The 20291-nt window shown below is 43.2% G+C and overlaps 1 protein-coding gene across 1 annotated transcript; it reads right to left on the reverse strand.

Moving 5' to 3' along the window:
• Positions 1–15764: 15764 nt before the first annotated feature.
• RASD2 (RASD family member 2) lies at positions 15765–19948 on the reverse strand. The gene is given in 8 exon segments (XM_066320218.1): positions 15765–17716; positions 17718–17752; positions 17755–17841; positions 17844–17921; positions 17924–18073; positions 19573–19647; positions 19650–19727; positions 19730–19948. Coding segments are annotated over 8 exon segments (795 nt in total). The 5' UTR covers positions 19851–19948; the 3' UTR covers positions 15765–17545.
• Positions 19949–20291: the final 343 nt, after the last annotated feature.

Below are 20291 nucleotides of genomic sequence, written 5' to 3' on the forward strand. Positions count from 1 at the left end.
GTCACTGAGGGGGAGCCGCCACAAGATGGCGCCCTGGCGCCTCACCACCCCGCCGGGTTGGGGCGGGGGCCGGGTGATTTTCCCTCTGGTTTTTTTTCCTTTCCCCCCCCCCCCAAAACCGATTGTTGTTGGTTTGGTTTTTGTTCGGCTTCTTTCGCATCGCCCTTTCTCCCCGCCTATCCGCCCCCAATCGGCTCCCACACGCAGCCAGGGGAGCTGTGGGTGAGGATGGAGGGCCCTGCTCCTGGGATAGTCCCGGAGGGAAAACCTGCTGGCCCAGCCCTTTGCTGCTCCCACACACAACCCCTCTCCTCACCTGCGAGAGAGGGTCAGCACGCTGACACGGAGCATGGCTCAAATCCATATGGAGCGTGGCGTAGGGGAATCCAATCTCCTCTCTCTTCCTTCCTTCCTCTGCACCCACTTGCACCTCCACCTGCCCCACTGGCCTCTCCTGCGCCTTTGGTTGCCCGCTACCAAAGGCTCAGGCGTTTGCAGGTGAGGGATGACGAAATGCAAGAGGGTGTAAATCCTGATGAAACCCAGTGCCAAACCAGCTGGACAACTCCAGCCCGACACTCTGGCAAAACATGCTTTCCAGGAGGTTTTCCATTATGGGGACCCTCCTCTCCGTCAAACCCCAGCATTTACTGAAGAGTAGTAATCCTGAGCCATTGAACATGGATAAGCTCAGAAGAAAGATGTGGCACCAAAACAGACCAAGAAATCACACCTGCCTGACATGAACCTGCTCTAAGCAGCTTCCCCTTCCTTTCTCCACGTGTCCTGTTGTCTTCACCAGCTTCAAGGAAAGATTTTCCATGAGGCTGTAGGAATCTCTGCTGGGCAGAGCAATCTGTTCTGTGAACTCTCATTCTTTTTTCCCCATTACAGGTCATTCATTTGACTGTTGGACGTACTTCATCGGCGGTGTAAACTAGGTCAGTGCACTAGCCTCATCTTAAAACTTTTTATTTCTCTTGTTTGTCCTTAAAGAGCACTCAAAAACTCACAGGTCCCTGCTTGGTGTTGGATCAGCTTCCCTTAAAAACAGATCTTAAGTCTATTGAATTACAATAGCATGAAAGGCTTTAAGACAAAGAATGGAAAATGTGATAGCTGTTCTGCAATTAAAAAAAATTAATAGCAGATTCTGTTCTTTCTGTATTGGGGGCTTAGGGTGTAGGAAATTACAAACTCAGTTAAAAATAAACCAGCTCCAAACTGATTAACATGAAAAATCAGTTTAAAAAAAAAAAAAACAAACCAAAAAAACCCAGAAGGCTTCTAAACTGTAGGAAACAAAGTGATGTTTGGGAGCATCTTTTGCCTTACTTGGACATCTATTTCTAGATGGAATCATTTGTGCATGGAATTCAGCTGCATGGGCTTTGTTTGGCAGTGAAATGATCAGTTCCTGAAAGTGTGAACATCATGTAGAGAACTCCATCCGTGCCTTGAAAAGGACTCCTGCCTGAGCAGGGCTTTGTTGGCAGCGTCAGAGGGTGCAGAATCAAGCTGTGTTGTAATCCCTAATTGTATGTATTCACATAATGGGCTTTTTATGGTACTGGTGGGTTTGTGGGTTGTAGTTAGTACCCCAAGAAGGGGGTGGAAGTCCATGTGCCAGGTTAGCCCAGGATCTGCTGCTTTTATGAGAGGACAGAGGAGGTGGGCCTGGGTATAGGCAGGACAGGCACAGGACAGCTGTTCCTGCAGCTTCCCTTACCTCTGCCAGGGCTGTTGAAGCTGGCTGGGGCTCCTGACAGAATTTGGCCAGGACCTGATGACTAATGCTGGGAAGAGCACCTCCTGCTCCAAGTGCTCTCTTTCCCCTGAATGACTGCAGGACCATCTGTCCCTACCCTTAAGAGCTCTCTCCAGCCCTCCATTGCCTTTTACATCCTCTCCCCTTAAGGCTTCCTTTCTCACATCAAAATTTACCTGTCCGGGCTCCTCATCCCAAAGGTGTCAAAACAAATGACACTCCAATGATGTGGCTCTTTTAAAAGCCCAGTCCAACCCCATTGCAAACCTCCCCTATTCCCTTCCTCCACTCAGCTCTCACTGTCATCAGTGGAAGTGCTGGGGGCTCACTGTTGTTTGACTTTGGGGTATTGGGGCTCCCCTGGACCCTTTTGTAAGCATTCCTTAGCCTCACAGTGCCTATTTCAGCAATATTAACAGCCTAGTTTTGCAGAAGGTGGAATCTATGCCATACAGGTAAGTCTCTGTCCCATTCCAGACAAGTCCTGCCTCCAAATGCACTGAATAACCACTACACAACACAGATATTTCTGTCACACTCCAGCCTGAGGTATAATTCCTGTTCTTCATTCTCAGCTCAATAAGATTTAGGGCCTTCCAACCTCCCTTTCAATTCCATAACATCCAAATTAACACTTCACAGGATATTAACACAGATCAAATTCTCAGGCATGCTCAAGCTTTGGAAAAATTCCCGTTCAGTTCTTTGCAGCTCCACAACATTTCTAGCCACCACATGTCATCCCTTCTTAGGCCAACATTTAGCAGAAAACTTCTCCATCGTGCTTCCAAGATGTTGGCTGTCAACATACAGACATGAAAACCAGCCTCCCACTTCTCTCCTTCTTCCTTCCCTACCTCTCTACCATACTGCAGAGTCCCTTGGGCTCCTGCCATGTGGAAATAATTCCATAAAAGCAATCTAGCTGTCTCTGATACATGAATATGGATGACCTTCTTTCCCAGAGACCCTCCACAAGAAGTGCAGTTTCCTGGTACATCCCTGTCTCGATTTAGATAGACAGGCATCTGCCAGGGAAGACTGGAATTTCCCTTGGAATGCAAGCCCCCCTCCTCCCATTTTCTAAATTATTATAAATTTACAATTAGAAGGCTGTCAGGCAAAGATTTTGGGAATAGGTATAGCAGTTCTTTATTAGGGATATTAAAAATACATATGTTGTAGTACAGAAGAATAAGCAAGCAAACAAACAAATAAGAAATCCTAGAAGAACTCTGAAAGAGTCAGAAATACAGCCTGACTCTCTGTGGGTCAGGGTGTTGGAAACAGCCCAAGAGTTAAGCCCTCCTGGAGTGGCAGATGTGGTCCTGTTGGAAGCAGCGATGATCCTGTGGAGCCAAGGGTCCAGAGATGGGTCCAGTCTTCCTTTGGGAGTCCCGTGGGAACACTGGATGTCTGGTGACACTTTCTACTCCTTTTTATCTAGGTGAAGATGGTTTGGCTCCTCCGCCCTGGGTAGAGCATCTTACAAGAGCATGATGTAATGTGTCACGTCATTGGTGAGCTTTAATGGCCCATTAACAGAAGAAATTCCCATGGGGGTAGTGGAAGAATGAACAGAGATAAGCAACACTGCTCCATCCGGTTTTTAACAGCTGGCTTATTTTTAACAGCTGATAACAGGAGGCAGTTACCCCTCTCAGCCGGGTTTCACCACTTCTTTCTTTGAGTTAAGTACTCTTAAGTATCCAACACTTGATCTCCTTGGTAACTTATGGGGAAAAAAATCTTTAGAGTGAAAAAGGGAAAAACCTAACCCCCAACAATCCCTCGCCCCTTCACCGTGTGCTGTTTTACTACCAAGGCATCACGCAGTGGTCGTAAAAAACAATCTACCTTCTCTCTTCTCCTCTTTAAACTAGACAGTTTCTTTTTTACAAGAAATAAAAGCAGACATGAAACCATGAGTCCTTCAAGGCAAAGATGTTTTCCTCTCCTCCTCTCCTCCTCTCCTCCTCTCCTCCTCCCTCCACCTACATGGCATGAATCTTAGGCTGTGTTTCGCAAGTTTGATTTGAAGTAAGCCTCTTGCTGCTAGCAGAATCTGCCTCCGCGCCCTCTCTGCTCATTCAGTGAGTGACACTAATCAGTGGTGTGGGAGGTAGGGACAATATCAAGTACCAGGGTGATTGACAAGCCTCACTCAGAAGGTACATGTACCCCAAAAGGTATGTGAAGGTGAAATAGAGTGGATCAATCAATCTCTTTGGATCATTACCCATTGCTGGTACAGTTTTTCATTTAAATTAATAGTCTACTGAGGAAGAGAAGAGAAGAGAAGAGAAGAGAAGAGAAGAGAAGAGAAGAGAAGAGAAGAGAAGAGAAGAGAAGAGAAGAGAAGAGAAGAGAAGAGAAGAGAAGAGAAGAGAAGAGAAGAGAAGAGAAGAGAAGAGAAGAGAAAACAAAGCAAGTTTCCCCCCCAAAAAAAGCCCTATTTGTTGAAGATTTTTGAGTATTTTTGGGTTTTTTTGTTTTTTTCTCCTGTTAAATGAGAAAATGCCTCCATGTTAATCACGATATGGAACCTACCTGAAAAATCAGACCCTGCTGGGCAGGAAAAGATCCTCTGAATTATCTCAGTGGGAGAGCTGGCACTAATTTACTGCTGTTGTGCTCCAAGTACTTCTGATGCAAAAGATGAATGGAGCTGAAAGTTTGTAATTTGACTTGCAAGTACATTTAGGCTTTTTGAATAACATCAGCTCAACAGTGTAAATTGGCATGAAACCCTTGACCCATGGTTAGAGTCAGAAACCCAGCTGTGTGACCTGCCCTCACACCTCATTTCTTTTCAAGCAGTCTTCCTTTCCTCCTCCCCACTACATATATTTTTTGCTACTCCAGAGCCCTAGAAGTGGAAATGTGCTGCTGTTTCTCTGCTGTACCCTCCAAAAAGTTGAGCTTCATGCCTGTTGTATTTTATTCCCCTGAGTTTGCCAATGAGCCATTTAATAAACAGAGACAGAGATGAAGAAAGCAGCCACAGCTTTGTCACAGAGATGTGAAGGATGGTGTTGTTTCACACTCTAAGCAGGTTGCATGAGAGATATTTCCAAACCCTGTAGCCTTTTCTACCCTTCTCCTTGAACAATATTGTAGGTTACAGCTGTACTGAAAACTAAATGTAGAATCTTTGGCACTGAAACCAACTGGAATGGAAAGGTCTGCATTTACTACATTAAACCTCATTACCCTCCAGAAGAGGGTGGCAGCCTGCAAACTGCTTTTGAAGAATTGTTCTTGGCCTGGGCTAAATCACAGACTGTTTAAAGGCATTATGTGGTAGGACGTCTCCTTGGTCTAGGTCAAAAAGTGACAGGGAATGTACTACAATTTAAGAATGGGTGATTCCGTTGTGGAGACTGGGAACACAACCTGGTACCATTTGATCTTTAATACAATCATGTATTTAGACCAAGATGTCTCTTGCTTCTAAACATTTGATTTTGTAAATTCTATAACACAGCTTCCACCTTAAAGCCCTTTCTCCTGTGTCAGGGTGAGAGTTGACAGTGGACCAGAGAAAAAGTGAAGATGGAGGCAGAATAAATCCTGATGGAGTGGAGCAAAAAAGGAACATCAAGTGGGAATCTCCTATACAGTATCTTCTTCTCTGCAGGGCAGAGGCTTGAGTCACTCCACCTCCTGGCAGAACATGGGGGACCATGGCTGTCCAGGTGGGAAACTGTCCCAGCTTTCTTGGTGGCTTCTGTTTTGTAGTGTCCCTTTGCCTGAATATGCATTTGCTGTTTCTGTGACAAGGCAAGAACTCTGAAGCTGTGGTCCCCAGGCTGGCAAAAGGAGTCAAGATTTTAGCCAAGGATGAGACCTTATACTTCCAACAGGTCAGTTGTCTCTTTAACCATTGTTCAGCTTCTCAAGATTTGTGGTCAAATATGAAAGACCAAATCTTTGGGGTATTAGTTTCCAGTGTTTTTGTTTAACATTCAGGATCAACGTCTCCAGCTTTTTGGGCTTGCATCAGATTACGTGGGCTAGTATGGGCTCACCCTGGCAACATGTTTTCACAGCCTAATTGGAGGCACAGACTTTGGAAATACCTTGCATGGGCTTATTGCCTTGCTTTCACATCAACCCAGCAAGTCACAGGCCATTGGTGTGCAGCTACTACTGCTGGTCTGATGTCAAACCCCAGATCCCAGAAATAGCACTACTACTCAGTTGAAGGGGACATCTGACATACACACACCGTTAGACATTTTTTTGCTTATCTGAGTTTGCTTCCCGAAGTTTCCTGTTTCCCTCTGAATTATTTCTGTTTGAGTAAAATGAAAGGTTTGGCTTTTGGGTTTTTTTCATATCTTTTCCTGTCTCCTCCTGAGAAAGAGAGTGAAGCCTGCAATTGGCCAGAACCCGAGCTCAGGAGCACAGGGTTGGAATGTCTCTCCTGGGTCAGGGTGTCCATTTCCTGACTGCAACATCCTATCATGTCACACAAGGTCCTTCATAATGCGTCAAACTTATCTTTAAAAATAGCCAGGCTTTTGCCTCTGGAACACAGGTAGAAAATGAAACTTTAAAAACTATCTCAAAAAGACATTTCCTGTCCACAGGACAGACTTCATTCACCCTGTGACAGCCCCATCTGCTAAATTCTTCCCATTTTGCCCACTTTTCTGTGTTTTCTCTTCTCTGCCCTTCCAGGCTCCAGGAAGTAAACTGTCTTTAACTGTGTTGGGATAACCTGAAGATTGACTCCTGTCACCCTTGTCCTGACCTTTTTTGACATACTCAGCTCCTGGCAAAAAGGCAGTCAGTACATCCCACCACAGAACAGTTTCTGGCTTAATGCCCATATTCAGCTGGAGTCATGTCAAGGCATGAGCCTCTGACGTTTCCTGTCTCTGTGGACAACTGGGGGACCAGTTATCATGTTTCAGGCCTTTGTGAGGTTGCTGCCTTGTTGGCATGGCCTCAAAAATCAGTTTGTCCCTAAACTTACCCTGCAAGCTTGTTCGTGTTGTGCCAACATAGTCTGGTCCCTCTGAGCCTACTGGGCCTAAACTCTGGGCTCAACTGTGCTTTTCTGTAAGTACCCCAGAACCAAACTGTTTGAACACAGCACTGTTTATCAAGTGAGTCTTGCATAACTGCCCTGGTGTAGCACTGCGAGGCTTCCAAAGTGCTCTCACTTGACTTCTCACTTCTGAAGTTAAAGCCATTTTGGCTGGCTGTACATTTATTTCTGGGGTGGTCTGGGGCTGTGCCCCACAATGGACTTGTTGGAAGACACCTGCATCTGTTGTAGCATATCACAAGTCCTTTTTTAGGGTATTATCACAAATTTCATTTCTCTGCAGACCAAAACAGTTCTGTCTGGTTTGGGATGCAGACAAGATAAGCACTATGGCCTGGAAATTCAGAAAGGTTCCTGTAATCTAGGCTCTTTACCGTACAGTTTCTAATGCTTTGCCTGACACCAGTGTTGACTTGTGTGAAGCAGGACAGGACAGGGGAATGCCCTCAGTTCTGGCAGTAATTTGTCACTCTCTGTGTGACATGGCATGCAATGACATCTGATGGCTTTCTGAGATGGAACACAACCTATTGCAGAGAAGATTCATTGTGCCATATATACAAAAAGCCTTTGTCTCCTCAGCCACCTCCCTAGACATGCCAAAAGGGAATAAGATGTAGAAACTGTGTCTCTATCTGTGGAGACTCTGGTTGCAGGCTTGAGCATACATCAAAGGTCGTGGACTAAAAGCCATCAACAAAGCACAATCATGGCACTGCAGTATGCAACAACATGCAGGTGATGAGGACAGTCAGAGCACAAGTTCTGAAATGCAGAATGGGGAAATATTTGGCAGTATCAGCGCAGCTCAACCAAGCCATTTGATTTCCTCTTGATTCTGGCTAAGCAGAAAAAAGAGGAAGCTTTCACCTGAAGTTTACCAGGGCTAGAAATGCCAGGTATTCTCTTTCCCTTCTGGGCTTTTTGCAAAAAGTTGGAGTGGAATAGAAGAGGACAGAATCTTTCTAGTTAAGAACAGTGGCACACACAATACATAGAACTAATTAGAGATAGTTTTATCACTCACTTACTAATGATATTCTTTTGTGTTGGAGACCTGAAGCATCCCACATATCTCTAGTCAAAACAAAACTGGCTGCTTTATATGCTCTTGCTTCATATTCTCCTATAGCCATTGAGGTAAAAGATAGAGGTAGGGAATACAGAGGCAGCCAAATGCAGGTGGGAGCACAGATTATGTTTGGAGTTCCAGCCTCTGTTTTCTTTTAATTCCTGGTGGACAGAAAGACACCATGGAAAAAAATGGAACCCAAATATTTCACTTTGAAATACACTCCTTTTCTCAGTTCTTTTAAAAAACAGAAAGCTTCTCTCTCTCTCTCCTTCTCTTTCTCTCGCCGTTTTTTGTTTTGTGTTTTTTTTTGTTTGTTTTTGGTTTTTTTTTTTCCTAATGTAAATGAATGAGAAAGCAAAAGGGCTTCTCAGTTCTTGCTTTATTAAGAAAATCTTTACTACTAAAGCACCTCTCAGGCAAAGACACATTTTTTTTTAGTTTTCTATTTAGTGGAAATTTGTTTCAGAATAATATTTCCTCCTCATAAATCTCAGTTCTTAAATGTTCCTTCTTCACTCAATCAATTTGGACAAACTTGAAAAAGTTCTTAAATGAGCCTAAGTTCATTTAATTTTTAAAAATCAATTCTGAGTCTGAAGTTTCATGGGAAAATCATCAAAACTCAAGGCTCCTTAATTAATGAGGTGCTTTCAGTCATTTTCCTCTTTGGAAGAATTTTTGTCCACAAAGAGAAAATTCATTGGGGAAGATGTGAAGTCCCAAGAAGGGATAGAAAACATCTGTAAGGCTCTCCTTTGAACCAAGGGTGTTAATTTCTTACACATCTGCTCACTGTCTAGCAGAGCACAGTGTCCTGCTGCTGTCTGGGTTCTCTCCATTGGCTGGATTATTTTTCATCTGCGAGGGTTTTACCATGCAAGAGCAGCCCTTTCTCCAACGATCATCCAGTGGAAAGAGGAAACAAAGGTTTAGGGTGCTGTGAACTGTTTTGTCAAAGCCTGTGCTTTGTATTCCTCTCTGGGAGATCAAGGTGAAATAACAGCTCTTGCATGGGCTACAGCTCTACAAAGGGGTTACTGAGAAGTCTCTGTGCTATTTCACTGCTTTCAGATTTAAATTCTGTAGAGGCTAAAATATCTGTTTCACCAACTTGTGTTTCAAGAGTGGGTACATATATGCAGCAGTATATGATGCATTTCTCTCTTCTGAGATCTGTGGGAGATCACAGGCAGGAGAGGGGCAGACATTCCTTGAGATATCATCTGGTCACCAAAGGAAAGGGCAGTCAGCAGGCCTTTGTCATGACTTGGCAATGCCAGCATGGCTGCCTCACTTCCTCACCCTGCCCTGATTCAGATTTCACGACAGCCTGGGGTAAGAGAGCTTCTCTGGTTGTCTCAGGACACAGCCCAGAACTAGGTCTGAACAACCATGGACCACAGCTGGCTTGGGGCTGGCACAACAACGGGACTACTACATGCCACAAAGATACTGTTTGCCTAAGAGAAGTCTCCTTAGCAAGGACAGCTGGGAAACATTGCAAGGAACCAGTGCAAAGATAATAAAGAATTTACCCATTCTCTGAGGTTTTTGGAAGCAGTGGAATCCTTACACCTGCTTTCTCTGCTCCAGTAAGACCACCTGAAGAAAAGCATTACTAAATTATATTTGGTCTCGGTGCTGCTACTGCCACAATGCAATAGTTCCAAGGTCTCTACTGAAATCATTAGCTCTCAGATGTTAACCAGGAAAGCGGTTGGTTAATACTGCATACAGCAGCTTCTTCTCACTTTAGGTTGCAAATAAGATACTGGTAGGAAACAGGTAGAAGCCATCATAGGATATCATAAGACAGATGCTGTGGAGTACAGGAAATAATGAATAGGATTCTGCCCTGGTGTTTGCATACATTGGGATTTCCTATTTGTTGTGCATTTGTATATTGTCTGGAATAATGGGTTTCTGGTCTGTGAGCAGGACTCCATATAATGCAAATAAATACCGCTATGGCTTATGGCAGACCTTGTGTAACTGCCCCAAAGTTGACTGAAGTTGCAAGCAGTCTGAGTCAATGCCATTGTGTAAGGAGATAATTTCTGCCTTGACAGTGTTGTGGCCAGCTGGAATTGTTCTCTCTAATAATTGACAATCTGGATCTCTCCCAGATGGCAGAATCTCATAAAGAGTATCTGAGAAGAGCTCTGCTCCTCTCTTTAATAAGGCTCCACAAGAGAGCTGTTCATCCCTGTCACCCCTTATCCATTGCCTCAGGCAAGTCTCCCGTCAATTTGCAGAACAAGTTGTTGCTCTGTGTTTATTTTTCCTTTTTATTTCATTTCTTTTTAGAAACTTCTATTTATTACCTTGGCAATGAGCCACCCAGCAAGGAACAAACTGTTTTGTGAGTGACAGAAAAAATGACACATTCTGCCCTGGACCAGCCAAAAACACTGCCACTGATCTTACCCATGCCATCATCTAACCCCTCAGGTGTCTTTAACAAGGCTGTATTTTCCTGAGGCATTCAATTTTCCAGCAGAAAGAGGGTGAGAGAAGACAATATGCTGTGCATCCACCCAAGGGTCCCTGAGCTAAAACCTTTCCATAGCAGACTTCTGCTTAGCACACAGGTATGGTTGAGGGACAGGGTCTTGCCAGTGTGTCATTTTAATCCTGTAGCTTCTAGGACTTAACAGCTCACCAGGTGCTGAAGAGAACAAGTGTATAGGTAGAGCAGAAATCAGGGATTATGCAGCGTGTAATTGCTCTCCTGTGTAGCTGGCACTGCAGTGGCTCAGCTGCTGATTGAGGTGATATTGGTTTCTGGTCTGCCTCTTCACCTTTTACTGTGTTTATCCATCACTGTGGTACCCAAGTGCCTTGCAATACAGAGGATGTTTATCCTATCTCAGCTGTCCCATAAGTGCTATTTGCCTTCTCTCAGGGATGGGAAACCAAGACACTGATTTATGTAAAAGGTGTGGAAACTGGTAGAGCTCTTCCTAGGGGCGGTTAGATCTCTGACCTGAAGAATAAGACAGAAACCCATGTTACCTAACACAGTTATTTTACCAGCTTGAGCTTACGTTAACCCTGAAACTCCTGAAAGCTTTGCAAAGACATTGAAGAACTGGTTGGGATCTGTCACAGTCCTGATGCTAGTGGGTTCTGAAATGCAAGATGCAGCTCCACTGCTGGGAATGTGTTTCTTTTGGGTTTGTGTGGCTTAGTTCCCAGTGGAACCACAGACAGACCACAAGTCTGAGTGTAATGGAATTGTGCAGTTTTCCAGAAAAGGTCCCAATGTGTGAAGGAATTGTTTCTTGCATCACCACCCCTTCATCTACCACAATTCTGGAAACTGTAGGGTTTTTTTGTTTTGCTTCTTTTTAGCCTCAAAATACGGACTCAGGGCATATTGTTAAGAAAAAGTGTAAAATATTCAAGGTTTTTATGTGTGAATTAGTGTTCTATACTAACTGCTGAAAGCCCAATACTTGTGAGAGGACACTCCTGAATAAATATGGTCCATCTGAAATGCCTCTAGGTCAGAGTAATGTGAGGACACATACTCAAGTTGGATTTTTTTTCGTTTATGTTCTTTTACTTGCCTACATGATGTCCTGAAACACAGTGACCTCATTTGTCCTTGTTTTCATGTATAATCTGAACTGATAATCTTAGTTAACCACCCCAGTTAAAGCACAGGACCCGTTTGCATTAATCAGTCGTCAAATACTTCTGAACAATAAACAAATGCTCAAAAAGCTGTTAATGGACTATTCGACAAAGGAGATGTTTACTCCAAACAATCCAGGGATCTTTGTGGAAATGCTCTGAAAAGCAGGGTCTGACATAAGAGGTCTTGTCTCTGTTAGTGGTTTGCTGAGATGGGACCAGTGAATTACCAACCCTCCACTTGTGGAACTGGGAGTGTGCAGTGAGGACAGACAGTGTGAGGAAATTTCCTTGAAGCAGACTTGGGTTCAGGGTCCATCACAGAAACAAGTGTGGGGATCAAGACAACCTACTGGCTCATTCAGCCTAGCCCACTGCCAACACCAGGTTACCCCTGCTGGCCATGTAGGTTTCAATGTTTTTCCCAGTGTTTTCCTAATGGGATTCTCCTGACATCTCTTAGAAAAATTTCCAAGACATTTCACTGCCCTAAAATCTGCTCTGCTGTATTACCTACATTTCCCTGCTTCTGTTCTCACTGAATTATTTCCCTGTCCAACTCTAAAAAAGAGCTGTCTCAGTCGCCATCTCCACCTCTCAAACACATCATGGGGTTTTCAGCCAGGCTCTTTCAGAGTTTGTTTGCCTGCATAGCACAGAATTATCCCTTACAGAATTTTCTTCAGGCTTACTCAAGTCAATCCCCTTAGGCTCATAAATTGTTTTTCTTGCTAGTTCTTGGTCTCTTTCCAGGCTGTCAAGAACTTTCTAGGAACATGATGCCTGGGGCTCAGTGTAGTTCTGCTCGCTGCGGATGACCAATGATGGTAGAGGCAAGGAAAGGTCTTTGGCTGATGTTGTCATGATGCAAAAAGAAATGTTTCTGTGGGAAATCTCAGGCTCAGATTGAGCACAACAGGCACAGGGAAGAGTGGAGCTGGTCAAGGTTCACAGTTAGCTCTAACCAAACCTGAGTGCAGCAGTTGGTTCATAGCATTTGCCATATATATTCCCCATATCAGGCATTGTGCCAGGAGCAATGCCCCAGTTTACAGTAACACCATGGAAATGGAAATCATGCAAAAACTTTCTTATCTGTGGTAAATATCCATCCCACTGCTTCACAAGATGTACAGAGTAGCCTGCAAAGCAGATTCTGGCTGATGGTCTTTATTTCTCCACATAACAGAAACTGAAGGGAGGAAAATTTCCCAGAGGGCACAGAAGTGAAAATCTGAGCAGTGTAGAGCCACTGTTATTCATCTCCCCCCTGCAAATTCCCATCTCTTTCTGATTGCAGAGAAAAGGCTGTTGCTATAGAAACCAGTGGAGGAAAATGTACATTATATCATGCTTTATATACTTTTTCAAGGAGATCCTTTAATTTGAGCCTGCCACCATGTAATTTTACAAAAACAATAATGCTAATAAAGCCCCCAAATGTAACAGTGACTTCAAATCAAATCAATAATCATCAACTACTTCAAAACCACCTTTTCTAGTAACCTTCTACCCTAGCCAAGACACTAGGCCTGGGCTAGCAAAGCAGCCCATAATAAGGTAGATGACAGGAGGGTAAATCTAAGGGAGGAAAAGGTATAGTGAGAGGTGGGTTCTGCACAGTAGTAAGCAGTGGCTAACATTTGAGGAATGGCCAAAAAGGCTAAATAAAACGTCTTCTTTCTGACTTGTGTATAGGGAAGTATGAAATAAAGATGAAAAGTACATTTTATAGCTTACATTCTAGCCTCTCTTTGTGATTATTACCTGGACAACCTCCTGTTGCCACCCTTCCTTTGTGAACCTCCTTTTGAAGCTCTCTTTCTGGTGCCCTTTAAAAAATTATCCCGCCATTTCCTACTTGCCTTGTAAAAGGCCTTTGACCTCTCAGACAATCAGACATATTGGACCCTAGGGGTTCAGAGAGAAAATGCTCTTTTTGAGGCTGAACCATGAAAACATCAGGCTAACCTGGTGGCAGCAGCTCTCCTGGATACTTCAGAACAGATGCGTAATTTATTCCTTTGGATGTCAAAACAGGCCTTCATTCTGTCTTCTCCACTCTCAGTTTTTCACTTAATTCATCATGATCACTATTTCCTTCCTGATTTGTACTGACTCTGCGACTTGATTGGATTTTTGCCAATATTTATAGTAGCTTCTATGTGTTGATTGGTAATTTCTTCAGGGCAAGGACTATCTTGCTGTGTTCAACAATATAAAAAATAAATCTCAGTCTTGTCTTATTCCAGGGCTGTGATTGATCCTCAGCTGGGTCCCTGCTTGTTGTCCTGAAAGTAAATACACAAAAACCATAAGCAAGGCTTTGCATCACTAGTGATGGGGTTTATACACTGCAATGTAGGATGAGGTAGCTGTGGGAATAAAGCAACCTAATCACACCAGGTAAGACCAAGTAAGGGTACTCTTAGCATCTCTTCCAGACAGATTCCGTCCTCCAGACCTGCCCTTAGTTCTTGTGCATTTTCATGACTTCTTGGTTGCAGTAAGTTCCGTGGAGGCCCCTTGAATCACAAATGGGAAAAAAAAAAAAAAAGAAAAAAAAAAGAGGATGGTTTCTCTTGCCAGTGTCTCTTGACCCTGCTAGTAGCACTCTCTTTTTGCTCCTTTGAGGCTCTCACAGTTTCTGAACACTTGTAATAAGAGTTTCCCATAAAGCTCTTCCCTTTTCTGTCTACAGCCATATGCATTCAGTGGTTAGCAGGGACGAAACATTCCTCCTTCTTCTTCCTGCCTTATGTCCCCTATACAGGAAGGTAGCCTTGTTCTCTGCTTCTGAGTCCCAGCCTTCCACAGAACATAATGGCTGCTAACTGTGAATAAGCAACTGAAACACATACTGTCTGGTTTAGGGGCTGTAAGCAGTTTTAGAGCCCCCCAAAAATATATAGATATTAATAGAATGACTGTATGACACAATTAAATAATTAAAAAAATGTGCTTATGAACATGAAAATCTAACTTCAAAAGCAATTACCATCAGTAGCAAAATGCAGTGAGAAGACTAGGATTACTTTGATAAGATTATCTGCTTATTGCCATTTTGTTTTGTGAGGCAACTGTAATGCTGCTTCACCTCCATTCCCAGCCAGTTTCTCAGATGCTTCTCACCTTGAGCATTGACTGGCCAAGCTAGATTGTACAGCTGGGGCTGGCTGGCATTACTGTGGCATCCAGCATATGTGTGAGCACCGTCTCTTTGGTCTTCAACCTCCCCTGACACTTGTGCCTCTCTTGTCGCTGCAATGTTGTTTAACCCATGCCAGGTGGCTTTGTGTCCATTGTGGAAGAGGCAGGAATAGGAGAACATGGAAGGGTGTGGAAGTCTGGGTGTCTTGTGGAGATGGAAAGACTGGTTTGTGGAGATGTGGAGAAGTAGGAAAATAATGGCAAGGTCAATGTTATTAGAAAAAGACAGAGACTTGAAGGCTCTTAAAAAATTCAGCTTTATCCTGCAGGCCAGGGAGAGCAGATACAGGTCAGTAACACAGTGAGTGCATGTTATATAGTGCAAGGAGTTCTCATTTAGTATCACCAAGGTCCCTTAACCCAACCAATGTCCATTACTTATGCCTTTCTCATTCCACCTTCAAACCCCCTCCATGTCCTTGTGGCACACGAGTCTCAGAGCGTGATCACTACTACATTCATAGTCATGCACTTCGGCTGGGAGTCTGTGGAGTGGTGAGGATGGGCTCAGAGGGACCAGGACTCACAGAAGGTGGAGGTACAGATGGTAACCTGGAGAGATTGCTGAGATAATAGTGATGTCTCTGCGGAGACCACATTGAATTGCACCAGGATCAACACGTCGCTCTGTCGGAAAGAGAGAGTTGTCGTTCTCTCATTTTAGAGGCACTGTGAGGAAAGTAACTGTCTGCCTCTGCAGACTATGTGTAATATAAATTAGTGGTCAAAAAGATAGATAGATAGATAGATTAGATAGATAGATAGTAGATAGATAGATAGATAGATAGATATGGATACAGACATAGTTCTGTTCCAAACAGGCAAATGCATAGCCCATGGTGTCTGGCGGACCTAAAAGGCTCTCCCAGAACTTACTGAGATCTCATCAGGACTCTCAGCGCAGAACTCACTAACCTGGATTACCTGCACGACATAAATACATACCTTCCTCATTGTTCTTGGAGAAAAATAATTACAAAAAACCAAATCCAAACACCAAATGAGGACACTGCTAATAAATCAATCAGGTTTAATCATAAACCATGTACATTTTTATAGATACGAAGGGAGACGTGGTCGAAAGATGCTGCCCTGCAACAGGAATAAAAGGACAGTGTATTTTACCAATACAGTACCAGTGAAGGTGGAGTTGATAAATGAATATGGATTTTGAATCCCAGAGGCTAATTTTTAACGGACAATCATCATTTCTTGGTTTCCTGTCAAATTAGCACAAACTAGCTCACAGCTCTGCCCAGGACAACAGCAAGGCAGATATAGCCAAACACAGAACTTGAGGTGGAGGGAAGGACAATATATCTGAAGGTCTTTCTGAGGTATATATAACATAATATATTCTACTGTTGTTTAGTGTCTTGGGACCATGCTTTGCCACAGATATGTGTGCACACGTCTCATTCCAGTCAGCAAGAGTGGCAAGCTCACTTTGAGAGAAAATATTGGACTTTGGGGGCTTACAGGAGCTCATCAACAACAGAGCCAGAAGCAGAACTGGGAGAGATGAAGGTAAGGAAGCCTGTACTGGGCTGAGAAAGGAAGAAGTGAACGGACAGCCCCAGATTTATCTGACCAGTCAGTTCGATCCTGTTTGAACAGCCAGGACAAAGCTGCTGTTCTGAAGGACTTCTGCAGTGCAAATGTCTCCATCAAGGCAATCTTTACTGGACAGTGTGGGAACCATGAACAAAATTACTAGAAGCATGTCAGCAAGAAGAAATATGAAGGAGCTGGCCCTGTAACCATTCAGTTCTTATTTTTGAAAAGGAATCCAATCCTGCCTCTGAAGTGGTCTGATTCTACATATATGCCTGGGCACTCTCAGCTGATACAGGCAGAGGAAGGAATCATTAGTCCAGGGGCCAGCAAGGCAAAGGGTGGCATTTGTATTATGATACTCTGAATTGGTGTGGCTGCTTTGAGAAACAATATCACACCAGGCTTCCTATGAAGTCGAACACATTGGATTTTTGCAGAATAATTTCACTTATAATCAATGTACATATTAGAAAGTGTTACAGATGAAAACCACATTTCACTGGTAGAAAGCAGACACTGTTAATATCAAATGCACTTGACATCTGATTTGCTAAAAACCCACCCCCAGACACTAAAAAACCCCTCAAATCGCAAATAAAATCTATAATAGAAACCAACATTCATGTCAATGTCAAATGGTAACTGTCCTAACAAACATGAATCAAGTTCTTAATGCAGGCGCCCTCAGAAGTGAGTGGAAGTCATACATCCACAATATAGAGTCCACTCTCAACCTGGGAATGCTCAGTTAAGACTGCTGCCCTTTGAAATGCAAGTCCCACTTTTTAAAAGGAGAGCTCCACACATACATGCACATGTGCACATGGGCACACAGAGACACACATACACACATAACCTCCTCTCTCTTAGCAAAAGCTGCATGCTGGGTGACTATTAATGCCTTCTGTGCATTTTTTATATATTTTCTTTGTAACGATAAGGTTGAAATGTCTTTACTTCTCAGGACTGTATTTTTCAAACAAAAAGGGGAATGACGAGGAAGTACATTACAAAGACAAAAAAATGCAACTTGTATCTCAGGTGTATGATTATTCCCAGTTATCTTCAAAGATGTGTTATTTACATTTGTGACTGCAGAATCCACAGGAAGTTGTCCTTTCTCTGTGTTGGGTTTTCTCAATAGACCCCATGAGCCTGCTCTTTGCTTTCACAAAACCATCTGTCCTTTAAGGCACTGCATGTGGATGTTGTCTTCAGACAGAAGTGCAAGCCTCCTTCACTGGACTGTGCATTTCTCTCTCTCTCTGGACTGACCTTCCCTGAGAACTTTTGATTTGATATACTTCAGGTCACTGTTGACACTTGGCCGGCGAGCGAAGGGAGAGATCATGCCGTAGGCGTCCATGTCCTTGATTCGGCGCATCCGGAAGGATTTCTGTTGGAAAGCAGTCACCATACTGGATGGAGATTTTCCTGTGGAGGAAGGGCTCATCTCATGAGGTAGCTTGGCCATGCTGACGAGGACATAAAACATCTCATCCACGTTGGTGTTCTTCTTGGCTGACACTTCGAGTATGCACAGTTTTCATCACTGGAGACAAGATCCTCACCTTCATCAGTGCGTACCTTACGGAAGATTTCACTGTGGTCACTTTGTTTCCACAAATGACCATGGGGAGGTCAGCTGATTCCTTGGTCTTGTTCTTCAGGCAGGATTTGACCTCAAGGATCTGTTTCTGGAGTCGCTTGACTTCATCAAAGGATTCTCTGTTGTCCAGGCTGAACACCAGGATGAAAACATCCCCTGCAATTAAAAAAAAAAAAAGATACTGCAAAGGCTTGTTGGTCACAGACAGTTTCAGAGGAGCAAATTTTTAAAAAACAATTATTTTGTTTCATCTCCTCCCCATATTTTTTGTTTTGTCTTTTGGCATCTATTCTCTCAGCTGTACTTTAGTTCTTCTGATTCAACTCCCCACATCTTTCTATAGTGCTATGGAAAAGACTTCTGCCTGTGATGTAACTCCAGTCATATCCAGTTGCATTCCTATTTGCACTGGGCTTGCAAGTTATTGCCTGTTTTTATTTCTTTGGTAAACATGTTTCTATCTCAGCTGTGCTGCATTGCTCTTCTTTTTACTTCCTTTCATTTGTATCTGTGTAAAATACATCCTGTTCTGGCATCAGAAAGAGTGGAGACTTGGTAGCCACTCAGCCTTAACCCTTTGATTACACGATGCATGAAGCAACACCTGAACTGAAGGTTTACAGCTAATCAGTCCTGAGGTCCCAAGTCAGGAATGAGAGGTTTCTCAGTGCACTCTACATTTGCTCAAGAGAAGCAGACCATAAAAAAAAACCTAATACAAAAATGACACACATCCCCTGGCATTTCCTTTGGACATTTCCTGACTTACAGTTCCTTTTGCAAGTAGAAAATAAGGCAAATCATCGCCTGTGGAATGACATTCGTGTGGAACATGCTAAGAGAGCTTTCAGGGACTAAAGCTCACATTTGCATCCCAGAAACTGGTTCTAGGACCTCACCGAATATGGACTGTAGCCTTCTCAGATGTGAATGTCATGTTTCACTGGCCAGTTAGAAAAGTGGATAGTGAATCCAGAAAGAAGATTTGTCTTGAGCTGTGGCCGAATATACATCTACTGTCACTTTTGTAATTAAAGAATATATTTTAGTTCACAACAGGAATGACTTGACAGTGAGAAGATGCAAAATGATCCCACCCTTTCTCCTTCTTTTCTCTTTAAACACATTTGATTAGATGCAGACTAAGGAGAAAGGGTAAAAAGCTATACCTTCTACTGCATATAAAATATTAATATTTAATATTAATATTATATTAAATCAAGGAAATCAGGCTGGAAATTTTAGGAATAAAAAATCCTTGGGACTTTCTTGGTTAGAATTCCCTTTCTGTGCATTTTATATTTATTTTCACTGTAGGTGACCTATAACCAACATGCTTAATTTGCCCTTGGCTGATCTTTATACCCACAGAATTGCATTCAGCCATTTATTTGTGACATCAATAAAAATCTGAAGCAGGAGGAGAAGGTAGATAGATAAGAGAAAATCTCAATTTCAGACCGTCACCCCCTGGACTTCTCCACTGTGGCTAATGCGTTCCTTATAGTGCTGGGAACATGCCAGCCAGGAAATATTTCTCTATAGAAATGCATCTTGCAGCAAACGAAGCAGTCCTTTAGCTATTTCCCAAAAACCAGTCATCTCCAGGCTACTCTCTTCAAGCTAGCATCTATCCTTATGACCTTCCCGCTGACTTTCTCACCCGTTTAGGATGGACAGCCTCCTCATGGCAGGGAAAGGGTGATTCCCAGAGGTGTCCAGGATGTCAGCTGATACATGTCTCCCCGGATGTTGTAGACCTTGCGATGGAAATCCTCGATGGTGGGAGTGTACTGATCCTCGAAGCGGCGTTGAGGAAGCGGGAGACAATGGAGCTCTTCCCCACCCTGGATGCTCCCAGCACCACCATGCGGTACGAGTTCTTGGCCGGCACGTTCAGGTTGCAGTTTCCACCAGACATAGTCTTCATCATTGCTTGGTCCTGAAAGAGGGAAATAGCAGAGCTGGAGGAAAGATCATAAACCAATGGAGGGTAAATAAGGTAGTTCTCACCACAAGCTTGCCAAAGAACACTCTGGACGGCAGAAGGCAGAGTAATAAATGGTCCTGCAGATTTTTTTTTCACTGAAAATGCTTAAACTTTTTCAGTCTCATTTTCAGGGAGTGGTTTTTTTTTTTGTTTTTTGTTTTTGTTTTTTTTTTTTGTTTGTTTGTTTGTTTTATTGTTGTCATTGTGTTTCTTTTAAAGTAATATAAAAATGAAGGCATTTGCACTGAAAATAACATGCTTTTGAACTGTAATTTAAACATTAAGGACATTTTGAACTGTTACATTTAAACATTAAGGGCTGAGCTGAGCTTCAATGAGACACCGGTTCCTCCTAACATCTGTGGCACTTACACATTACTAGAC

Source organism: Sylvia atricapilla, chromosome 5 (genome assembly GCF_009819655.1).
Source record: "Sylvia atricapilla isolate bSylAtr1 chromosome 5, bSylAtr1.pri, whole genome shotgun sequence".
Lineage (NCBI taxonomy): Eukaryota > Metazoa > Chordata > Aves > Passeriformes > Sylviidae > Sylvia > Sylvia atricapilla.